The sequence below is a fragment of the Panthera uncia genome, chromosome B1 (genome assembly GCF_023721935.1).
Source record: "Panthera uncia isolate 11264 chromosome B1, Puncia_PCG_1.0, whole genome shotgun sequence".
NCBI classification, from domain to species: domain Eukaryota; kingdom Metazoa; phylum Chordata; class Mammalia; order Carnivora; family Felidae; genus Panthera; species Panthera uncia.
The window spans coordinates 162972910-162991603 of record NC_064811.1 but is presented as its reverse complement, the minus strand read 5'-3'; the positions used below and the strand labels follow the sequence as shown (position 1 = coordinate 162991603).

The following is an 18694-nucleotide window of genomic DNA, read 5'->3' as shown; positions in this document are numbered from 1 at the left end:
TTAATGCTTATAAAAAGGATTTTTCCTTTATGTGAAATTACTCGGAAAAAAAAAAAACAACAGTGGACAACAGCTGTAGTTTTTATAGAGATGCCACAGAAACACAGCATCTCTCCACAGCAGCTGCAATTGTACTGATGTTTTATCATCCACCCCCATAGCAGGGTACAAAGTCCTCTAAAAATGGTCAAAAGTTCAGTATTGTGGGGAAATACAAAGGAGAGTGGGATACTTTTATGGAAGGCCGTATTCCCCAGGTTTTCATAAGCAGATTTAGAGTTATGTAAAATTTAGAAATATGTAAGTAAGTTTTCAGACTTTGATATGTAATTCTACTTGGTTCTAACAGCTGAAGAAAAATTGATACAGAGTCACATTACAAAATTGGCCAGTCCATTTAAAAATACTTCTACACATTAAATGTGTAACTTTTTGACATTCCTGCTATTCTTCTACATTAATCTAAAAAAATCTGACTTTATGCTACAGTGGCTTAAATAGCTCAGTGTAAATAATAACTAATACACATGGCATGCATTCATGGGATAAATGCATCACACATTGTCACCTTTCCTTTCTCCACCCTGGCACTTAAACTATTACCCCCATCCAGAGTTCCATCCCCTATTCTAGCTCCACAGACTCCATAAGAACTGCCTTTTAAGTGACAACTAAATGCTACCTCCTTAAAGGAGGTTTCCAAGTGCTCCCCAGTTGGAAGTCATTTCTCTTTATTCTGAAAATCCATAGCATATTATATGTAACTCTCTACTGTAGGAAGAATTCTAACCATGCTGGTCCTTCCCCCCCAAGATTCTTATCCCTAGTTAATCAATAACCCACCTCTGTACTGCTGGGAAGGAACTTGGCAGATAGAATTAAAGTTACTAACCAGCTGCCTTAACACAGGAAGATTATTTTGGATTATATGGGTGGGCCCAATTTAATTTCATGATCCCTTCAGAACATAAGAGGAAAGAAGAACAATCACTTTGGAGATGTGCCAAAAAAGAAGTACAGAGGAGAGATGAAGCAGAAGAGAGGTCAGAGATATGAAGAGTGAGAAGGACTTGAGCCATCAGTGCTGGGTTTGAAGATGAAGAAAGAGGATCAGAAGCCAGGGAATGTAGATGACCTCTAAAAGCTGAGAATGACCATTAGCCAATTGTCAACGAGGAAATGAGGACCTCAGTCCTACAACCACATGGAATTAATTTCTGCCAAAGGCCTGAATGAGCTTGGAAGGGGATTCACCTTCAGAGCTTTCAGAAAGAGAAGTTTGCCTATATCTTGACTTGGTTTTGTGAGACCTGGAGCAGAAAAATTCAGGTCAACTCAAACCTGTGACCTACAAAACAGTAAAAATCAATCTGTGTTGCTTTAAGCTGCTGAGTTTGTGGTAATTTGTTACAAGAGCAATAGAAAAGTAGTATTTTTTCTTTTGTACTTTATCCTACTCAATAATCTTTCCTATCTCAATGGACATCAGAATCATCTGAGGAGCTTTCAGAAATGCGTATGAAGAGAGGGAGGAGGGAGGGCTGAGAGAAGACATCATGATTTTGTTTACAGCCCCACAAATGACATTTTCCCCAACATTTAATATTAACCTCACCACAGAAAGTTCCTGTATGCCCATTCCTAGGACATTCCTACCCTCACATCCCAAGAGTAAAATACTTTTTTGATTTTTTTAATCCACCATAGATTAGTTCTGCTTATAGCAGAACTTCATATATCATATAACCATGCATTGCATATGTTTGTTTGTAAAGTGTCTTTCACTCATGATGTGTGAATTGGTAGACCATTCCTTCTTACTGAATACCACATTGTATACCACCGTTTATCCATTCACCTGTTGATAGACATTTGGGTTGTTTCCAGTTCAGGGCTATTATGAATAAGGCTGCTACAAATATTTTTGTGAGCTAGGCTTTCATTTATCTTGAATTGCCGGATCATTGCTGGTAAGTGTATGTTAGTTTTATAAGAAAGTTCAAAGAGTCTATACCATTTTAATGGTTTCTATCTGAGTGAGAATATGTTAGTTGCCTATTTTTTCTCCTCTCACCTCAAATGATTTTAATGGACAGCCAGAGTTGAGAACCACCATACTATATTAAAAATTCCTTCAGGGAAGGATGCATTTCTCACTAGTTTCTGCTTTCCCCAATATATTTAGCACAGTCTTTACCAAAGCAGAAACTCATGAATCCTATCAAATTTCATCTTAATCCAGTTTTGGACTTTTGCCATTCACAGCAAATCTACTAAGTATGCCTTTTATACCTAAACACAATTAGTGTATAATTCAAAGTAAAACATTTTATAACCTGTATAATCATAGGTCCAATATTTGTTTTCCCCACCAAATTCTGAGCCCCATGAGGGCATAACCTGTGTCTGTCTTATTTAGGGGCTATACCCCAGAATCTAGCACAGAGACTGGCCCATAGCAGGACCTTAATGAATGAACAATATGCTTTGGGGAAAGAAAAACTCTTTCTCCTAAATAATTGGTGTGGTTATTTAAATTAAAACAACAAGGTATTATAAGTCTCTAATCTAGGAGGGTCTTAGGTCTATAGGCTCTCAATATTTGGGAGAACCAAGATCCTTCTGACAATCTGATTAAAACTATGGATCCCCTCACACTCTCACTCTCTCTCTCTCTCACCTTCTCTCTCTCAAAAAAAGATGGAATTATGTACATACTCACACACATTCACAATTCTCCATATAATATCAAGTTGTTCACATGATGCTCACAAAGCCTAACCATGGTCAGAAATCACTGCGCTTTTACATAAAACGGCAAGTATCTGTTAAATATCTGATTTTTCTTGGAATTACACTAGGTACAAGAGATACTGTGACCAACAAGACACAGTCTTTATCCTTAACAATAGGGTCAGGGAAAATGGATAAGGGAAATGACACACATACACACACACACACACACATATATACATGACATACATATACATATAAATATGTGTGTATGTATGTAATGTGCATATATGTATATATGTACATTACATATATATACATATATACATATACACACATACATATACACACACTGGAATATTACACAGCCATAAAAAATGATGAGATCATGCCATTTGATACAACATGGATAGTTTTAATGGTATTCTGCTAAGCGAAATGAGCTAGTAAGAGAAAGACAAATACCATACAATTTCACTCATATGTAGAATTTAAGAAACAAAACAAATGAACAAAGGGCAGGGGAGATACAAACCAAAAAACAGACTCTTAACTATAGAGAACATCAGATGATTACCAGAGTGGGGGGTAGATGGGGCATGGATAAGTTAGGTGAAGGGGATTAAGAGTATACTTATCTTGATGAGCACTAATATATGGAACTGTTGAATCACTATATTGCATGCCTAAAACTAATATACCACTGTGTATGTTAACTAAACTGGAATTAAAAATTTTAAAAATGAACAAAAAGCAGAATCAGAACTCTAAATACAAAGAAAAAAAGAGGGGAGGAGGGTGGAGGGTTGGGAAAAATGGGTGAAGGGGAGTGGGAGATACAGGCTTCCAGTTACAGAATAAGTCACAGGAATAAAAAGCAGAGCATAAGGAATAAAGTCAACTATACTGTAATACCAATGTACTGGATCAGATGGTAGCTATACTTGTGGTGAACATAGCATAATGTATAAATTTATCAATCGCTAAATTGAACACCTGAAATTAATGTAACATTGTGTGTCACCTACACTCAAATTTTAAAAAAAGCATCACAGAGAATGTCATACACAAGCAACAAGCCATATCATCTAATCAAGATTCAGATAGTCTCAAAATCCATAATTTTTCAAATATGTCTTTTTTTTTGCCTAAGTCTACAACATATGACAAACAACCTGAAATGCAAACAATTCTTTAATGTAATATTTTAGGTACACAAATTTGTCTTTGATTTCTGTTCCTAGAGGTGAAAAAAAAATTGAAAGAAAAAGAGGAAACCACTTATTTATGTTGCATTCTTAAGGAATAAGTGCGGGATGCCTGGGTGGCTCAGTCGGTTAAGTGTCCGACTTCGGCTCAGGTCATGATCTCACAGTCCGTGAGTTCGAGCCCCGCGCCGGGCCCTGTGCTGACAGCTCAGAGCCTGGAGCCTGTTTCGGATTCTGTGTCTCCCTCTCTCTCTGCCCCTTCCCTGTTCATGCTCTGTCTCTCTCTGTCTCAAAAATAAATAAACGTTAAAAAAAATTAAAAAAAAAAGGAATAAGTGCTTCTCACTGCTTCTAGAATTAAGCAATGATGAAATGACTTGCCTCAGGATTAGGTACTGACTTCCCTCAGTGGTCTTCAAATGGCAGTATGTAGAAATGAACACAGTAGTTCATTTATCTGAAAGTATCAGAATTTTCAACAGGTAGCTGAGATGAGGGAGAACTACAGGAATATATAGTGGCAAGGGGAAGGTTTGTGTACCTACATCATCCAGGAAACACTCCCTTGTGAAATATGGGAAAATGTTGTTTCCTAGTGTTTCTGAGAAAGCAATGTTACAACACAACAACTATGCTGCTATCTATGAAAAGTTTGAGGGAAGAATAAATGTTAAAACAACTAAAATAAACATAAAACTTTAAATTAACAGCAAAAAAACCCAACACATTTTGGAATGAAGTCCAAAAATGAGTAGAGATATTAATTATTCTACAATAGTGGATTTTCTAATTGAAGCTAATTTCTGATACCAAAATCTTTATAAAATAGTTTTGTTGGCAATCTTTCCAAATCCATTTCACACTCTCTCCTTAAACTAAATAAGCATAATGCAACATTTCTGATGACTCATTAAGTGCATCCATTACTCTGATGTGCTATGTAATAGAGCCATTCTCTGAGAAGCTGTTTTGACTACAGGGATTTGCCTGTCCTTTGTCAAAACAACTCCAGCTGCTCCAATTGGAGAACCAGTGCTTTTTAAGGTTTCATTTTCTCTTCACCTCATTATCAAATCACTTCTTGCTAATGTCCATATAGATAAAAGCACTCCCTTCAACTCCATCCTTCTAATTTATGGCTAACTAGGATAATATTTGTTCAAAATAATATCAACTAAAAAATAACAACCTAAACACGTGTGTTTCATTAACTTTGTTTTAGAAAAATCAATTGAATGTGGCTATTACTTTGTCAGTGGAGAGCTGGCTCAGAGATGATCAATGGCAGGGGCCCAGCCAGTCCATAGTTTTCAGCAGTTGTTTACATATTGGTATTCACTTGTGTCTGCATGGCCATTTGCTTAGGATATACCAAAGAAGGAGATTAGGCCAAAATTTTGAAGTAAAAATTGTGGTTATTATTAAAAATAGGCCACAAATGAGGGTCTGAGTAAAATTTTAAGGTGTGTTACACAGACGCTATAACACCCATTTATTGTGGCTGTTCAGAGTTTTTATTTTAACTTTTTATGTGCTTTCAACTTTCTGTCTTTATCAGAGAACTGACCTTAAAGCAAAGCATTAATACAACCACAAAAAATTGTTTTCATTTATGGCATTTTGTATTATACAGCTAAAAATGCTTTTAAATTAAAATTTGTTTCACCATACCTTAATGGATAGGTAAACACTGTGTTTAGAATACAGTATTTACTGATAGTTTGTTTACCACAGCATTGAAAACCTGTTTAAAAAAAAAAAAGCACATCACTCCTAAGGAACCCATCCCCACGTGGTGTACCATAAGCAAAAGGAGGATGGTTTAAATTCACAGTGTGACCCATTACACTCATTAATATCACATGGTCATATGTCAGTGAAAGGAGCAGCAACCTAGATGGGTTATGTTATGATATTTTTAAAAATCTCCAAACACACAATCGAATTTCCATAGATACAGCTGAATATGAAATTATATAGCACTTCTTCAAGATCAAATTAAAAATAGTATCTCTCTGGGATTCATTAATATTACACTAAAGTACTCTTAATGATTACCACCTCCCCTACTCCAACTTTTTGCCTTTCTTTCTTTTTCTTTTTTGTTAAAAATCTGTTTGTACTTTTTAAGTAGCATCTGTTCTGTTAAGTGTTCTACCAGACTTCTTTTTGAGATATATATATATATATATATATATGCATATAGATATATATATATGTATATATATATATACACACACATATATATATACACACATATACACACACACACATATATATATATATACACATATATATATTTAAAAGCATGAACATGATTTGTGGATTTTCAGCTACTTCAAAGTATTATCCTCATTATAGTCACCACTTTTCATTCAAGGTCTGAACCATATGAAAGGCAGCATCATTATTCTGTTCATGACGAGCACACGACTAGAAGCAAAACATGCTTCAAGATCTCCATGGGGAAAGCAGAAGCAGAAACACACCACGAACCTTTCATCACAACTCAGCTTGATTCATTTTACTGAAAAAAGCAATATTCCATATTTTAAACAAGAACCTTTAAAGCTTTTCTCTTAAAAAAGCTTGCTAACATAGTTTTTCTCTTTAAAAGCTCTCCTGCCTATACCAGGATAAGCATCCAAGCCCTTTTCCTCCATAGATACTGTTGCTACCAGGTTTCCATGACCTTCTCTCTGAGAGAAATCACCTACTCTAGGCAACAGTTGATGCTCTTTTTTTAGCTACACTTAAATACCACCCATAAGTTCCTATTTTCAACTACATACTCCGAATATAACTCAGATCAAGTATTTTTGAGAATTCACTTCAGGCTTTTCATTTATAACAAGTTTAGACTTTTTTCCAGACTGCAGCCTGCTTCTTCCTCTAATAGAATTCTTTAGGATTAATCCTTTGACAATGCTGCTACCACAAAGGTAATTTTCCTGGATTTAAATCTGAACTGTGACTATTAAGAACATACTTCTTTGTCTAAACCAGTAAATACAATATTTAAAAGTTAAAACTTGAGAGATATGATTTGAATTTATGAAGAAAAAATTATGTTAAGAATGCTTCCAATACTTGGATTGAAATGTACCTTAAAGATCATCTATGGAATTTTTCCAGCTTCTTTATCATGAATATTTAGCTGAAAAGATAAGGGCACAACAGAAAAACAGAGCAAGAAATTCTGGTCCAGGTGGCAAGTGACGGTGACAGACGTTATGGACGTGGCCTAACTTTGCTTATTTTACAAATGAAGAAACTAAGGTACAAAGAGGTAAAATGATCACACCAAAGGTCCACCACCAGTCCACCACTGGCAGCATTAAGATAGGCTCAAAGCCCAGTGACCTTCACAACCTAATTACAAAAACTAGAGCAACAGAAAAAAACAAAGAAGCTAACATTTATGAACACTTGAATGACACAATGCTAGTAGCCACTCAACATACATCATTTTTTTTTTAATGTTTATTTATTTATTTTGAGAGAAAGAGTGCACGTGAGTGGGAGAGCAGCAGACAGAGGGAGAATCTCAATCAGGCTATGCACAGTCAACAGGGCCCAATCACCCAATCCCACACACCGTGAGATCATGACCTGAACCGAAATCAAGAGTTAAACATTTAACCGACTGAGCCACCCAGGTGCCCCTTTTTAAAAAAAATGTTTATTTTGAGAGACACAGAGAGGGAGGGAGGGAGAGAGGCAGAGAGAGAGGGAGTGAACACACATCATCTTATTTAATCCTCATCATCACTCTTGGAGGAAAGTATTATTATCCATGTTATACACAAGGAAACTGATAAAAGTTAATTTCCTGGCCAAGGTAAAATGTTGGGCTTGCTTTTTCCAAATCTGATGCTATTCACTTCACAGAGCCACAAGATCTACCAGCACATTTGGCCTAACAGATTAAACATTAACTCAGAAGAAACAATTAGGGTTTTTCTCCCTTTTATTGCTCTTCCATTCCACACAATTTAGAATGCAGGTGATGTAGAAGAGGGCAGAGGGGCAATTCAGGGGAAATTTAGCAACAGAAATTCTAATAACAAACTAAAAATAATTCAATAGTGAATGTGTTTTTCTCAATACTGTCACTACCCACACCCAAGCCACTGTTCCTTCTCTCATGGACAGATCATTTCTTCACCGTCTTTTCCATTTCTACTCTCACATCTTTCCAATAGTTCTCTACAGTATCCGGAGTAATAATAATGTTTTTAAAAATAGATTTATGCGACTTTCCAGTTTTCAACACCTGAAATTAATTCCCATTGCCTTTTTCTTAATATACCACCGTTTTTAATGCTGCTGCTGTTATGTCTAAGCTCCTGATCATGATATTGGTACTTTAAAAGAAAGACAGGAGTAGTAAAATTTCACTAAGCTAATTTATATGATGCCAAAATATCTGAATGGAGAGAACAGGCCCATTTGCCTTTTCTTCTTTTTTTTTTTTTAAAGTGGGCCTTTTCTTTATTGAAAGTTTTACTGACATAATTATAGATCTGCATGTAGTTGTAAGAAATAATAGATTTTTTGTGCCTTTTACCTAGTTCCCTCCAATGGTAACATTTGCAAAACTATAGTATAATATCACAACCAGAGTACTGACATTAATAAGACCTGACTTTGTTCAGATTTCTCTAGTTATATTTGTCCTCAGTGATAACACTGGAAGTAAAGATTAAAGAGTAGGGAGCAAGAATGGCTTATGTAGTCGGGGTACAGGATGTTGCATAAGGCCAGCTTTTTGGGATAAAGAAAAGTAGGGCAATTTTCAGTATTAAATTTTTAATCTTCTCCCTGCTGAAAGGGTCAAATTAGACAGATAAACAGAATTCTGGAAGTGAAGTGGGCTGGTTTTGTTCTCTCTCTTTTTAAGAAAATTCCTTACAGCTCTTGATGTCACACTGTGTAAAACAGGTACTTTTTGGGGTTTGAGATCATAAAAAAATCACCGCTATGTCTAATGGCTGATTGATTTTGTTTGTTTGTTTACCCTTAAATACAACTGTTAGTCATTGCAAAGCCTTATGGTTTTGAACCTTCACGATATAATTTTATATTTCCTAGTCAAGGGAAACAAAAGCAAAAATGAACTATTGGGACTTCATTAAGATGAAAAGCTTATGCACAGCAAAGCAAACAATCAACAAAATTAAAAGGCAACCTACACAATGGGAGAAGATCTTTGCAAATGACATATCAGATAAAGGGTTAGTATCAGAAAGCTACAAAGAACTGATCAAACTTAACACCTAAAAAACAAATCATCCAGTGAAGAAATGGATGGAAGGCATGAATAGACACTTTTCCAAAAAAGACATACAGATGACTAACAGAAACATGAAAAGATGTTCAATATCACTCATCATCAGGGAAACAGAAATCAAAACCATGATGAGATACCACCTTGCACCTGTCAGAATGGCTAAAATTAATAATACAGGAAATAAGAAATGATGCAAGGATGCAGGGAAAGGGGAACCCTCTTATACTGTTGGTAAGAATGCAAATTGGTGCAGCCACTGTGGAAAATAGTATGGAGGTTCCTCAAAAAGTTAAATTAGAACTATGCTATGATCCAGTAATCATGCTGAGTATTTACCCCAAAAATACAAAAACACTAATTCAAATGTATACATGCATTACCAACAATAGCCAAATTATGGAAAGAGCCCAAATGTGCATTGACTGATGAATGGATAACAATGTGATGTGTATTTGTGTGTGTATGCATATGTGTGTGTGTGCGTGTGTATGTATACATAATGGAAAATTACTCAGCCATAAAACAATGATATCTTGCCATTTGCAATGACATGGATGGATCTAGAGAGTATCATGCTAAGCAAAATAAGTCAGCCAGAGAAAGACAAATATCATATGATTTCACTCAAATGTGGAATTTAAGAAACAAAACAGGTGAACATGGGGGGGAGGGGTAAAAAAGAGAGACAGAGAGAATGAGAGAGAGGCAAACCAGGAAACAGACTCTTAATAATAGAGAACAAACTAAGGATTATTGGAGGGGAGGTGGGCAGGGGGACTGGTTTAAATGGATGATAAGCATTAAGGAGGGCACTTGTGATGAGCACTGGGTATTGTATATAAGTGATGAATCACTAGACTCTACACCTGAAATTAATGTTACACTGTATGTTAACTGGAATTTAAATAAAAACTTGAAAATAAAACATGATGTATTTTTCTTCGCAAACCTTTTTTTTGCTAACCTTTAAACCTCTGTTTAAACGCAACCCTCCTGGCTAATTTCTCCATCATTGTCACAAATTATTCTTTCCTAAGAATACCAAATAAGAAAACGACATTTAGAACAAAACATAATACTTTCAGCCAACTACATAAATTAAGGATTGGACATAGGTAACCTGTATATCCTCAGAAACTTCTTTTAAAAGAATCTCACCTAAATTCTGTCTTTTGTGAAAGCTAAGGGAAAACAAACACATCTGAACAACAACTTTTATTGGGATTCTGACCAATACAATATGTAATAATTTAATTCATTATGTTATTTACCATTCCATTAATGAAATGAAGCACATGAATTCCACTAAGCTAGGTATACTGATTTACATTCTATCAATTTAACTGGCATTCCCCCCTACCCCACAATCTTTACACACACGTGCACACTGCACGTTAACTACACACCTGAGAGAATGAAAACTTTTGGTCTTCCCTTAAGAGATTGAAAGTTAATTTCAAGGTTAATAAATTCCCAAGAAAGGAGATAGGTGCAAAAATTTCCACCCGAAAAATTAAATTTCTGAAGAATACTCTAAACTCAAACATCTAATCACAAGCAATAGCCTGAAAGGATAGTGTGTTATTGACTTGCCCAAGAAAGATTTATTTACCTTGCTTTTTAATGATTTCCAGTGACAATGCCTTGTAACTGGAGCTATTATTAAGCTATTTGTGTATGTAAGCAGACTTAAAAGGAGGCAAAGGAGGTATGTTTCAAAACACTCTACAAATTGTATTCAGTTTTGTGTTTTACTTATATTAGAATCATGTTGAGAGACTTGGGTGTCTTGTTGATTCTACCCTCTCCATCATTAAGATGATATAAAAATTCTTAAAGAAGATTTTTTAGCTAGTTTTTTTCTTTAAAAAAAAGTTTATTTGTGGGGCGCCTGGGTGGCTCAGTCGGTTAGGCAGCCAACTTCGGCTCAGGTCATGATCTCACGGTCTGTGAGTTCGAGCCCCGCGTCGGGCTCTGTGCTGACAGCTCAGAGCCTGGAGCCTGTTTCAGATTCTGTGTCTCCCTCTCTCTGACCCTCCCCCGTTCATGCTCTGTCTCTCTCTGTCTCAAAAAAAATAAATAAATAAACGTTAAAAAAAAATTAAAAAAAAAAAGTTTATTTGTTTTGAGAGAGAGGGAGAGCCTGAGAGCAGGGGAGTGGCAGAGAGAGAGGGCAAGAGAGAATCCTAAGCAGGCTCCGCACTATCAGACGCAGGGTTCAATCTCACACAAGCTGTGAGATCATAACCTGAACCGAAATCAAGAATTGGATGCTTCATCGACTGAGCCACCCAGGTGCCCCTAGCTATTTTTTTCCCCTAATTCCCATTGGCACCTACTGAATTCATTTGCTGCTCAAGAAAAAAAGAAAATTAAAGACTTAACTACGACAATGATAAAAATATAAAGAACTTTATCTGAGTATCAAATGGTACGTGGCAATAAGAAAGCTGAGACAAAAAACAACTAGGGTTTCATGTTTCATTGTGGAAATCTTCAGTCTGGATCTACCCAAAATGCAATCATGCACCCAATAACTGACCTTCCACTATGACGCTTTTCACTGGCTCCTTCTTCTGCCTCATTTCTTTTTACTTCGTCCCCACTTTCATGTAAATGTATTTTGAAATGGCTACTTTCCTTCTAAATATTTAAATAACTTGTGGCTATCACCCAAAGTTCTTGTGTTTCCCCCATATATAATGAGAAATGAAGGATTATCACAGGATTAGAAATGGAAAGCAGAATAGATTGAAGATAAAAATGTGGCTTTTCTGTTATAGCCAAGAATAGAGATTCACAGGAAACTCAGATGAAATAAAACTTACAGAACAGTTTAAGACCAAACTTAAACTGGTCCTGGAATCTGGAAGAACCTTTGAGGAAGCAAATTAGTTCTTGTTCTCTTTAAAGATCCCCAAATAATCCTGGGATATTAATGGAGATGGGAATTATTTGAAGTGTCTAAAACTCTGCGGGAAAAAAGAAAGGTTGCTAGATGCCCACCTGCTCTCTTATGTTTTCTCCAAACAGTCCTAAGTAAGAAGGTACGGGACCACCACCCTTGTAGCTTCAAAGACCCAAGCCAAATATAAGATATAAAAGCGTGGCAAGAGAGATAAAGTCGAGGAGAAATAACCTGTTGTTAACAAGGTAAAAAGGCAAGGAAAATACAGGATTAACCAAGGTTCATTTTCAAGTGTCTCCACAATGTTAACACAGACTTTATGGAACAAATGTTTCTTGTGGAAAATTTTGATTCTTCAGAACCAACAAGTCTTTTTTTTTTTTTTAATTTTTTATTTAAATTCTAGGTAGTTAACATACAGTGCAACATTGGTTTCAGGAGCAGAATTCATGATTCATCAGTTACATATAACACTTAGTGCTCATCACAACAAGTCCCCTCCTTAAAGTCTATCACCCATTTAGGCCCTCCCCCCCCAACACCCTATATCAACGCTCAGTTTGTTCTCTATCCTTAAAAGTCTGGTTTGTTTCCCTCTCACTTTTTTTTCTTTTTTCCCCCCTTCCCATACGTTCATCTGTTTTGTTTCTTAAATTCCTCATATGAGTGAAATCATATGGTATTTGTCTTTTTCTGACTGACTTATTTTGCTTAGCATAATACTCTCTAGCTCCATCCACATCATTGCAAATGGCAAGATTTCATTTTTTCTTTTTGATGGCTGAGTGATAGTCCATTGTATATATATATATACCATATTTTCTTTATTCATTCATCAAGCAATGGACATTTGGGCTCTCTCCATAGTTTGGCTATTACTGATAATGCTGCTATAAACATCAGAGTGCATGTGCCCCTTTGAATCAGTATTTTTGTAACCTTTGGGTAAATACCTAGTAGTACAATTGCTGGATTGTAGGGTAGTTCTGTTTTTTAAGTTTTTGAGTAACCTCCATACTCTGTTCTCCAGAGTGACTACACCAGTCTGCAATCCCACCAACAGTGCAAAAGTGGAACCAACAAGTCTTTGGAAAGAAAGGAAGCCATAAATGACAGTTAAAAATCTTACCACAAAAGGAGCAAATGCTCAAAGTCAAGTTCACAGACAGTCCCTTTGAAACAGCAAAAGAATGTGTATGCCTAGGCTAAAAAAGGATGGGCAATAGAGGTCTTGTGCATTAAAGCTAATCTTAATTAGCCCTAGTAGTTGTAAAAACACCTTAGATCCAAACCCTGGAAGAAAGGGATGTAGGCCCTTCCAAGTCTACTTCAAGCTGGTAAAAAATAAAATAATATTTTAAATAAAAATATATAATAGCTATCATATATAGCATTTATTACATGTTAGGACTCTAAAGGCTTTATATAGTAACTCATTCAATTATTAAAACAACTGATGAGATGGGTACTAATAAAATCTCCCATTTCACAGAAGAGGAAATCAAGGGACTAAGTTTCAGTGAATTTACTTATAATCCCTCAGCAGGAGCTGGGATTAGAACCCAGTCAGTATAGCTCCCAAGTCCATAATCATAGTCACCACGTGATAATGTCTCTCAGAAAGTTCAGCCTCCAATCCAGAGCTGGCCCACATTCTACATTCTCATCCCTCTCTATTCATGTACTTAAAGGTTTTATTACTTATTATAAAATCTTAGGAATGCCTTATTCTGCCAGAACTAAAAGCAGAATATCCATTTTCCCTTCTTTTCTACATCGTCCTAAGGATGCTTAAGCACAAACCACATCCAAGTGTTGGGATGGGCAGCCGTGAAACATGACAGATGGCTTGGCAGATTTTGTTAAATGAAGTGTTGTCTTGATTTGGTGAAATAATAAGGAGAGGTACTTACCACAGAGAACATTAATGTTTATATGGGTGAGAAAGGGGGTGGAAGGTGAAACAGAATGATAATCTAACTAAAAACCAAAATAAGTCTACTAGTATAATTGTACCTATATTTCAAAGGCCTATCTCAAATATCACATCCTCCCAGCCAGACTTCAACTTCAAAGAAATTAAATATTTTATCACTGGTTGTCTTTTGGTATCCAAATTATTCTACTTTATACTATAGGTATCTAGAATTTATACTCAAAGCAACTTGCAAGGGAAACATTCTTATTTGCACAAAGCATTCATTTATCTGTTTAGGTCATTTGAGTGAAAAAGGAAACTGCTGTGGAATTGTAAACTGTGAAAAAGAGCTCAATGTATCATCTATGCCTTTAACGTAGTCCAAGGCAAAATTAAAGCAAAATATTAATTTAAGTCTCTGAATTAAAGCCTTGAAATAAATTTCTCATTTTTCATACATTTAAATACATTCAAGGCTGTGGTGTCTGGGTGGCTCAGTCGGCTAAACATCTGACTTCAGCTCAAGTCATGATCTCACGGCTTGTGAGTTCGAGCCTTGGTCAGGCTCTCTGCTGACAGCTCAGAACCTGGAACCTGCTTCAGATTCTGTGTCTCCCTCTCCCTTTCTGCCCCACCCCTGCTGGCGCTCTGTCTCTCTAAAATGAATAAATGTTAAAAATTTTTAAAAATAAATACATTAAGGTTTATCAGTTTATCTTCTTTGATAACTTTCTGTCGAGAACAAGCACAGTTTATATTTTAATTTTAATATGGAATAACTATTCATTTAAGGGAAAAAGAACCATCCATCTTTCTCAGTAGTTTGTGAGGACAGGAGTCCATTTAGTTCTAGCTAGTTCTCCAAATCCACAACCCCCACTGAACGCATAGTAGGCCTTCAATAAATATTCCCTACTATCTAACCATAGTTGGAATGTTACTACTGGTCCAAAGAAATCTGAAGAGACATAAATTAAATTGTTACTCTCGATCCTGGGGTGCCTGGGTGGTTCAGTAGGTTAAAGCATACAACTCTTGATTTTGGCTCAGGTTTGTGAGACCAAGCCCTGCATCAGGATCTGTGCTGACAGCAAGGAGCCTGCTTGGGATTCTTTCTCTCCCTCTCTCTGCCCCCTTCCATGCTCACACTCTCTATTTCTCACTCTCCCTCTAAATTAATAAATAAAAATAAATAACAAATGCTACTTTTGATCCAAAGAAATCTAAAAGTAATAATATCACTATGTATCAATGAAAACCTCAGTTCAATCCATTTAACTCTATTCATGTTACCTAATAAATTAAACTGAATGTTGTATATGCCTGTAATTTTTAAGTTGGAGAGAGGGTGTAAGGGAGTTAGGTTACTCAAAACCTTGTAAGATGATACCAAGTGTTTTCTGTTTATCTGTATATAGGTATGTTATCTGTCTGTATGGCATGTGTATAATCACTTTCCACAAAAGTTCAAATATTAACTTGAATTCCACCTACTAATTTATCTCTCAAGAGAATCATGAGATAGCCACTGAGAAAGACAGTGAGGGAGAGAGTCTGAGAGAGCGAGACGAGAGAGAAGAAAGAAGAGAGACAAAAAGAAAAACAAAAGAGAAAGGAAAAGACATATATAAATTGAAACAGAGGCAGTAAGGGAGGGAAAGGAGGAGGGGGAAGAAGAAGGAGCGCAGGGAAGGAAAAAAGGAGAGCCACATCAAAAAGAGAAATGAAACAAAAATGGTTTGAAGAAAACCTTTTCTTGATTGAAATCTGCAGTAAAATCCAGATTCTTACTGAAAGGGAAAACCCTCATCTTAGGAGGGTGAGTGGCTGAGGTTTGCTATCAAAGGGAATCAGTATTTTACCTGGCAATTTCCATGCTAAATGCCACCGTCATTTTCGGTGTTATTTCACTGTCATCTTCCTACAGTAAATAAAAAAGAGTATAATACATGTTTTCTCCCCTGAGGTTTATAAATAGGATCTCAATATAGTCCCAACTATAACAAGTCATCCAGCAAATTCTTGGCAAAGTAAATCAAAGAACATATGTTTATCCAAGGTGAACGGCAGCCACTGGGCTGTATGTTAACTACATTTGGTTTCAGATAGCTCCATCACACTTGCTCTAAATCTGCCCAATAATTCATCCACAGTCATGCATGTTACCATAAGCCTACGAATAAAATCTAAAAGGTTCACTGTGAAAATTTTTCCTGTCAATTCTCATTTCTTTGTTTTTATTGTTTATTTTTGAGAGAGAAAGATCATACCATGATTCACATGTGTTTCCTTAGCAAATTCAAAGCCTACATATGTACAAAGTTCTAGAAAAGAACGCTAGAATCAAATAGAAACCTGTGAACATACACATCTTATCCTGAACTTCTAAAATATCCACATCTATTATCAATCACTATTTTGTATTTAATCAAATGCATATCTCATCTATACTGCTATAGAATGTTATGAATTCCAAAGCTGATTTTGTTGTCTCCTTGAAAATCTGATAGGGAAAAGCATGCTGATTGTTACCAATAATAAAGCCAAGTAGAAATAATTCAGGTATTCTGCAATTACTTACATTTCCATAGACAACCTAAGTGGCTCTGTAACTAGGGACTGAATACAGTCAGAACTGCTTCCATTATACCATGTAAATGTTTTTTTTTTCTTTTCCATAGTGAATATACCTTTGTGATCTTTCTCAAGTTCTGACAGTACACTTGCAAATGAATCAAAAACTTCCCACTATGAATCACCAATTATTCCAAATCTACTTATTATCTCAGTATTATTGATTACAATGTGAACTTTTAGCATTAATTCATTAAAGGGTACTTGCAGTCTGACACATCAAAGATGAGGCCCAACAGAAATATCACCAAAACCAAAAGCAAAAACCAAATACTTAAGTGGTCCTTAGCCTATCTATTTTATATTTAAAAACAAGCAGAAAGATACATATAAGCATATTTTAAAAACCAATATTTCAATACTTACTTTCAATAGATCCTTGGAGAAATCACCACCTTCATTTACCCCTTGGAGGTTTGCAATGAACTCTTGGCAGGTCATCTTCTTTCCAATATTCTGGAATAGAGGCAAATAATACATCATCATGACACACATGGAATTCTTAAAAATATGATTAAGCAAAGCAAGACTGATTTGGTTTTTCAAACCATGAATACACACCCCTCATATATGTGTATATATCCATACATACGTATAATACAAACTTATACGCATATGAGAAACAGATGGCTTATTATGCTTTCAAAACAGTCATTAAATATAAATAGCAGAATTATGCCAAACCTTTACTTTAACCTAAGAAAAAATCCGAGAAATTTATGCTACATTTATACATATGATATATATGTTAGTTTTTAATGAAAAGCATGGATAAAATGACATTTCTGAGCTGAACTCTGGTAGCTATTTATTTGCTTATTTGTATTTCCTACATATTGTCAAGAACTGTGAAGGATCTGAGATTTTAGCCACTTTCACTCTAACAAACTAGTCTATCACTATCTCACATTACCAGATGAAGTAATAAGTGTCCTGAGTCAGAGGCACAGGCATTTATTACAGCAACAGGAGTAACCAAAATGACAGCATTTTCTTGCTCCAGTTTCCAGAGTCCCAATTCTCAGAGAACCTGAGCGGGGACAGTTGATATGCACACGTGGTGGGTTGTGATACAGGAAAGGAGCACTGAGATGTGGGAATCTGAATAACTGTAATGGGCAATAAGCCTATCACTTTTGCTCTAAAGGAACGAACCAACTCGTATCATCCAAGGCTATAAACAAACTTATGCATTGCTCTCTAGTCATTATATATTCCAAAGCTGCTCACTATAGAAAAAAATGTGTAAAAGTAGACCGGAACAAAGGCAATCAAAGTTTCTGTTCACAAAATGTACAGAAATGCAAGAGACTCGTGGAAAATTATTTCCAAACACATTTCCAAACTGATTGAAGGATAAGCTCAATAACAAAAAAATCACATTAATAAACAAAATGAAAAAAAGTAAAATGTAATTAGGAAATCTAAACTACAAAAAAAGAGAAGATACAAATATGTCAGAGTGAGGAAACTAATAAAGGTGGTATGAAAGAGAAGTGTCTCTTATGCCAGCTCTAGTCAACTAGTAAGAGCCACCAGTCTTGAAGGATTCAGAGGTTCAATCTGGACACCAAGAGAAATCTATCCACAATAGGCACAGGCAAAGTGTGGTCTTTGCCAAAATGTGGTCCAAGTGAACAGGAAGTGTACCAGCTTATCAATATCCTTGTACACAATATGCATACAAATAAAATGTATGTTCCACGAGGTTATTTTTCATGAACGACTAAGAGTGGGGTAGAACATTAGCCTTCAAGTTGAGGAAAAATATTCCAGGAAATAAAGATTTTAAAAGGAATACAAAGCCAAGGATACGTTTAAGAGCTTATGTACACAACACTTTAACTTCAAAAGTACATATATGCCTGGGAACATATACACCTGTGTATCTTAAAAGTAATCACTTCCCACTTCCTGTCTCACAACTGCTCTTCTACTTTAAGACACGAAACAAATAGTCCAACCCATCCTATCTAATTAATTTTAGTGAAAGTGCTAAA

The 18694-nt window shown here is 35.8% G+C and overlaps 1 protein-coding gene across 10 annotated transcripts in view; it reads right to left on the bottom strand.

Annotated features, from left to right (window-relative positions):
- Nucleotides 1–18694, bottom strand: part of PSD3 (pleckstrin and Sec7 domain containing 3) — a 796552-nt gene that overhangs the window by 314327 nt on the left and 463531 nt on the right. For all 10 annotated transcript variants that reach the window (XM_049632446.1, XM_049632450.1, XM_049632452.1 and 7 more), the window contains one exon: nucleotides 17061–17150. In XM_049632446.1, the coding sequence (XP_049488403.1) occupies nucleotides 17061–17150 (90 nt within the window). The remainder of the gene's footprint in view (nucleotides 1–17060; nucleotides 17151–18694) is intronic.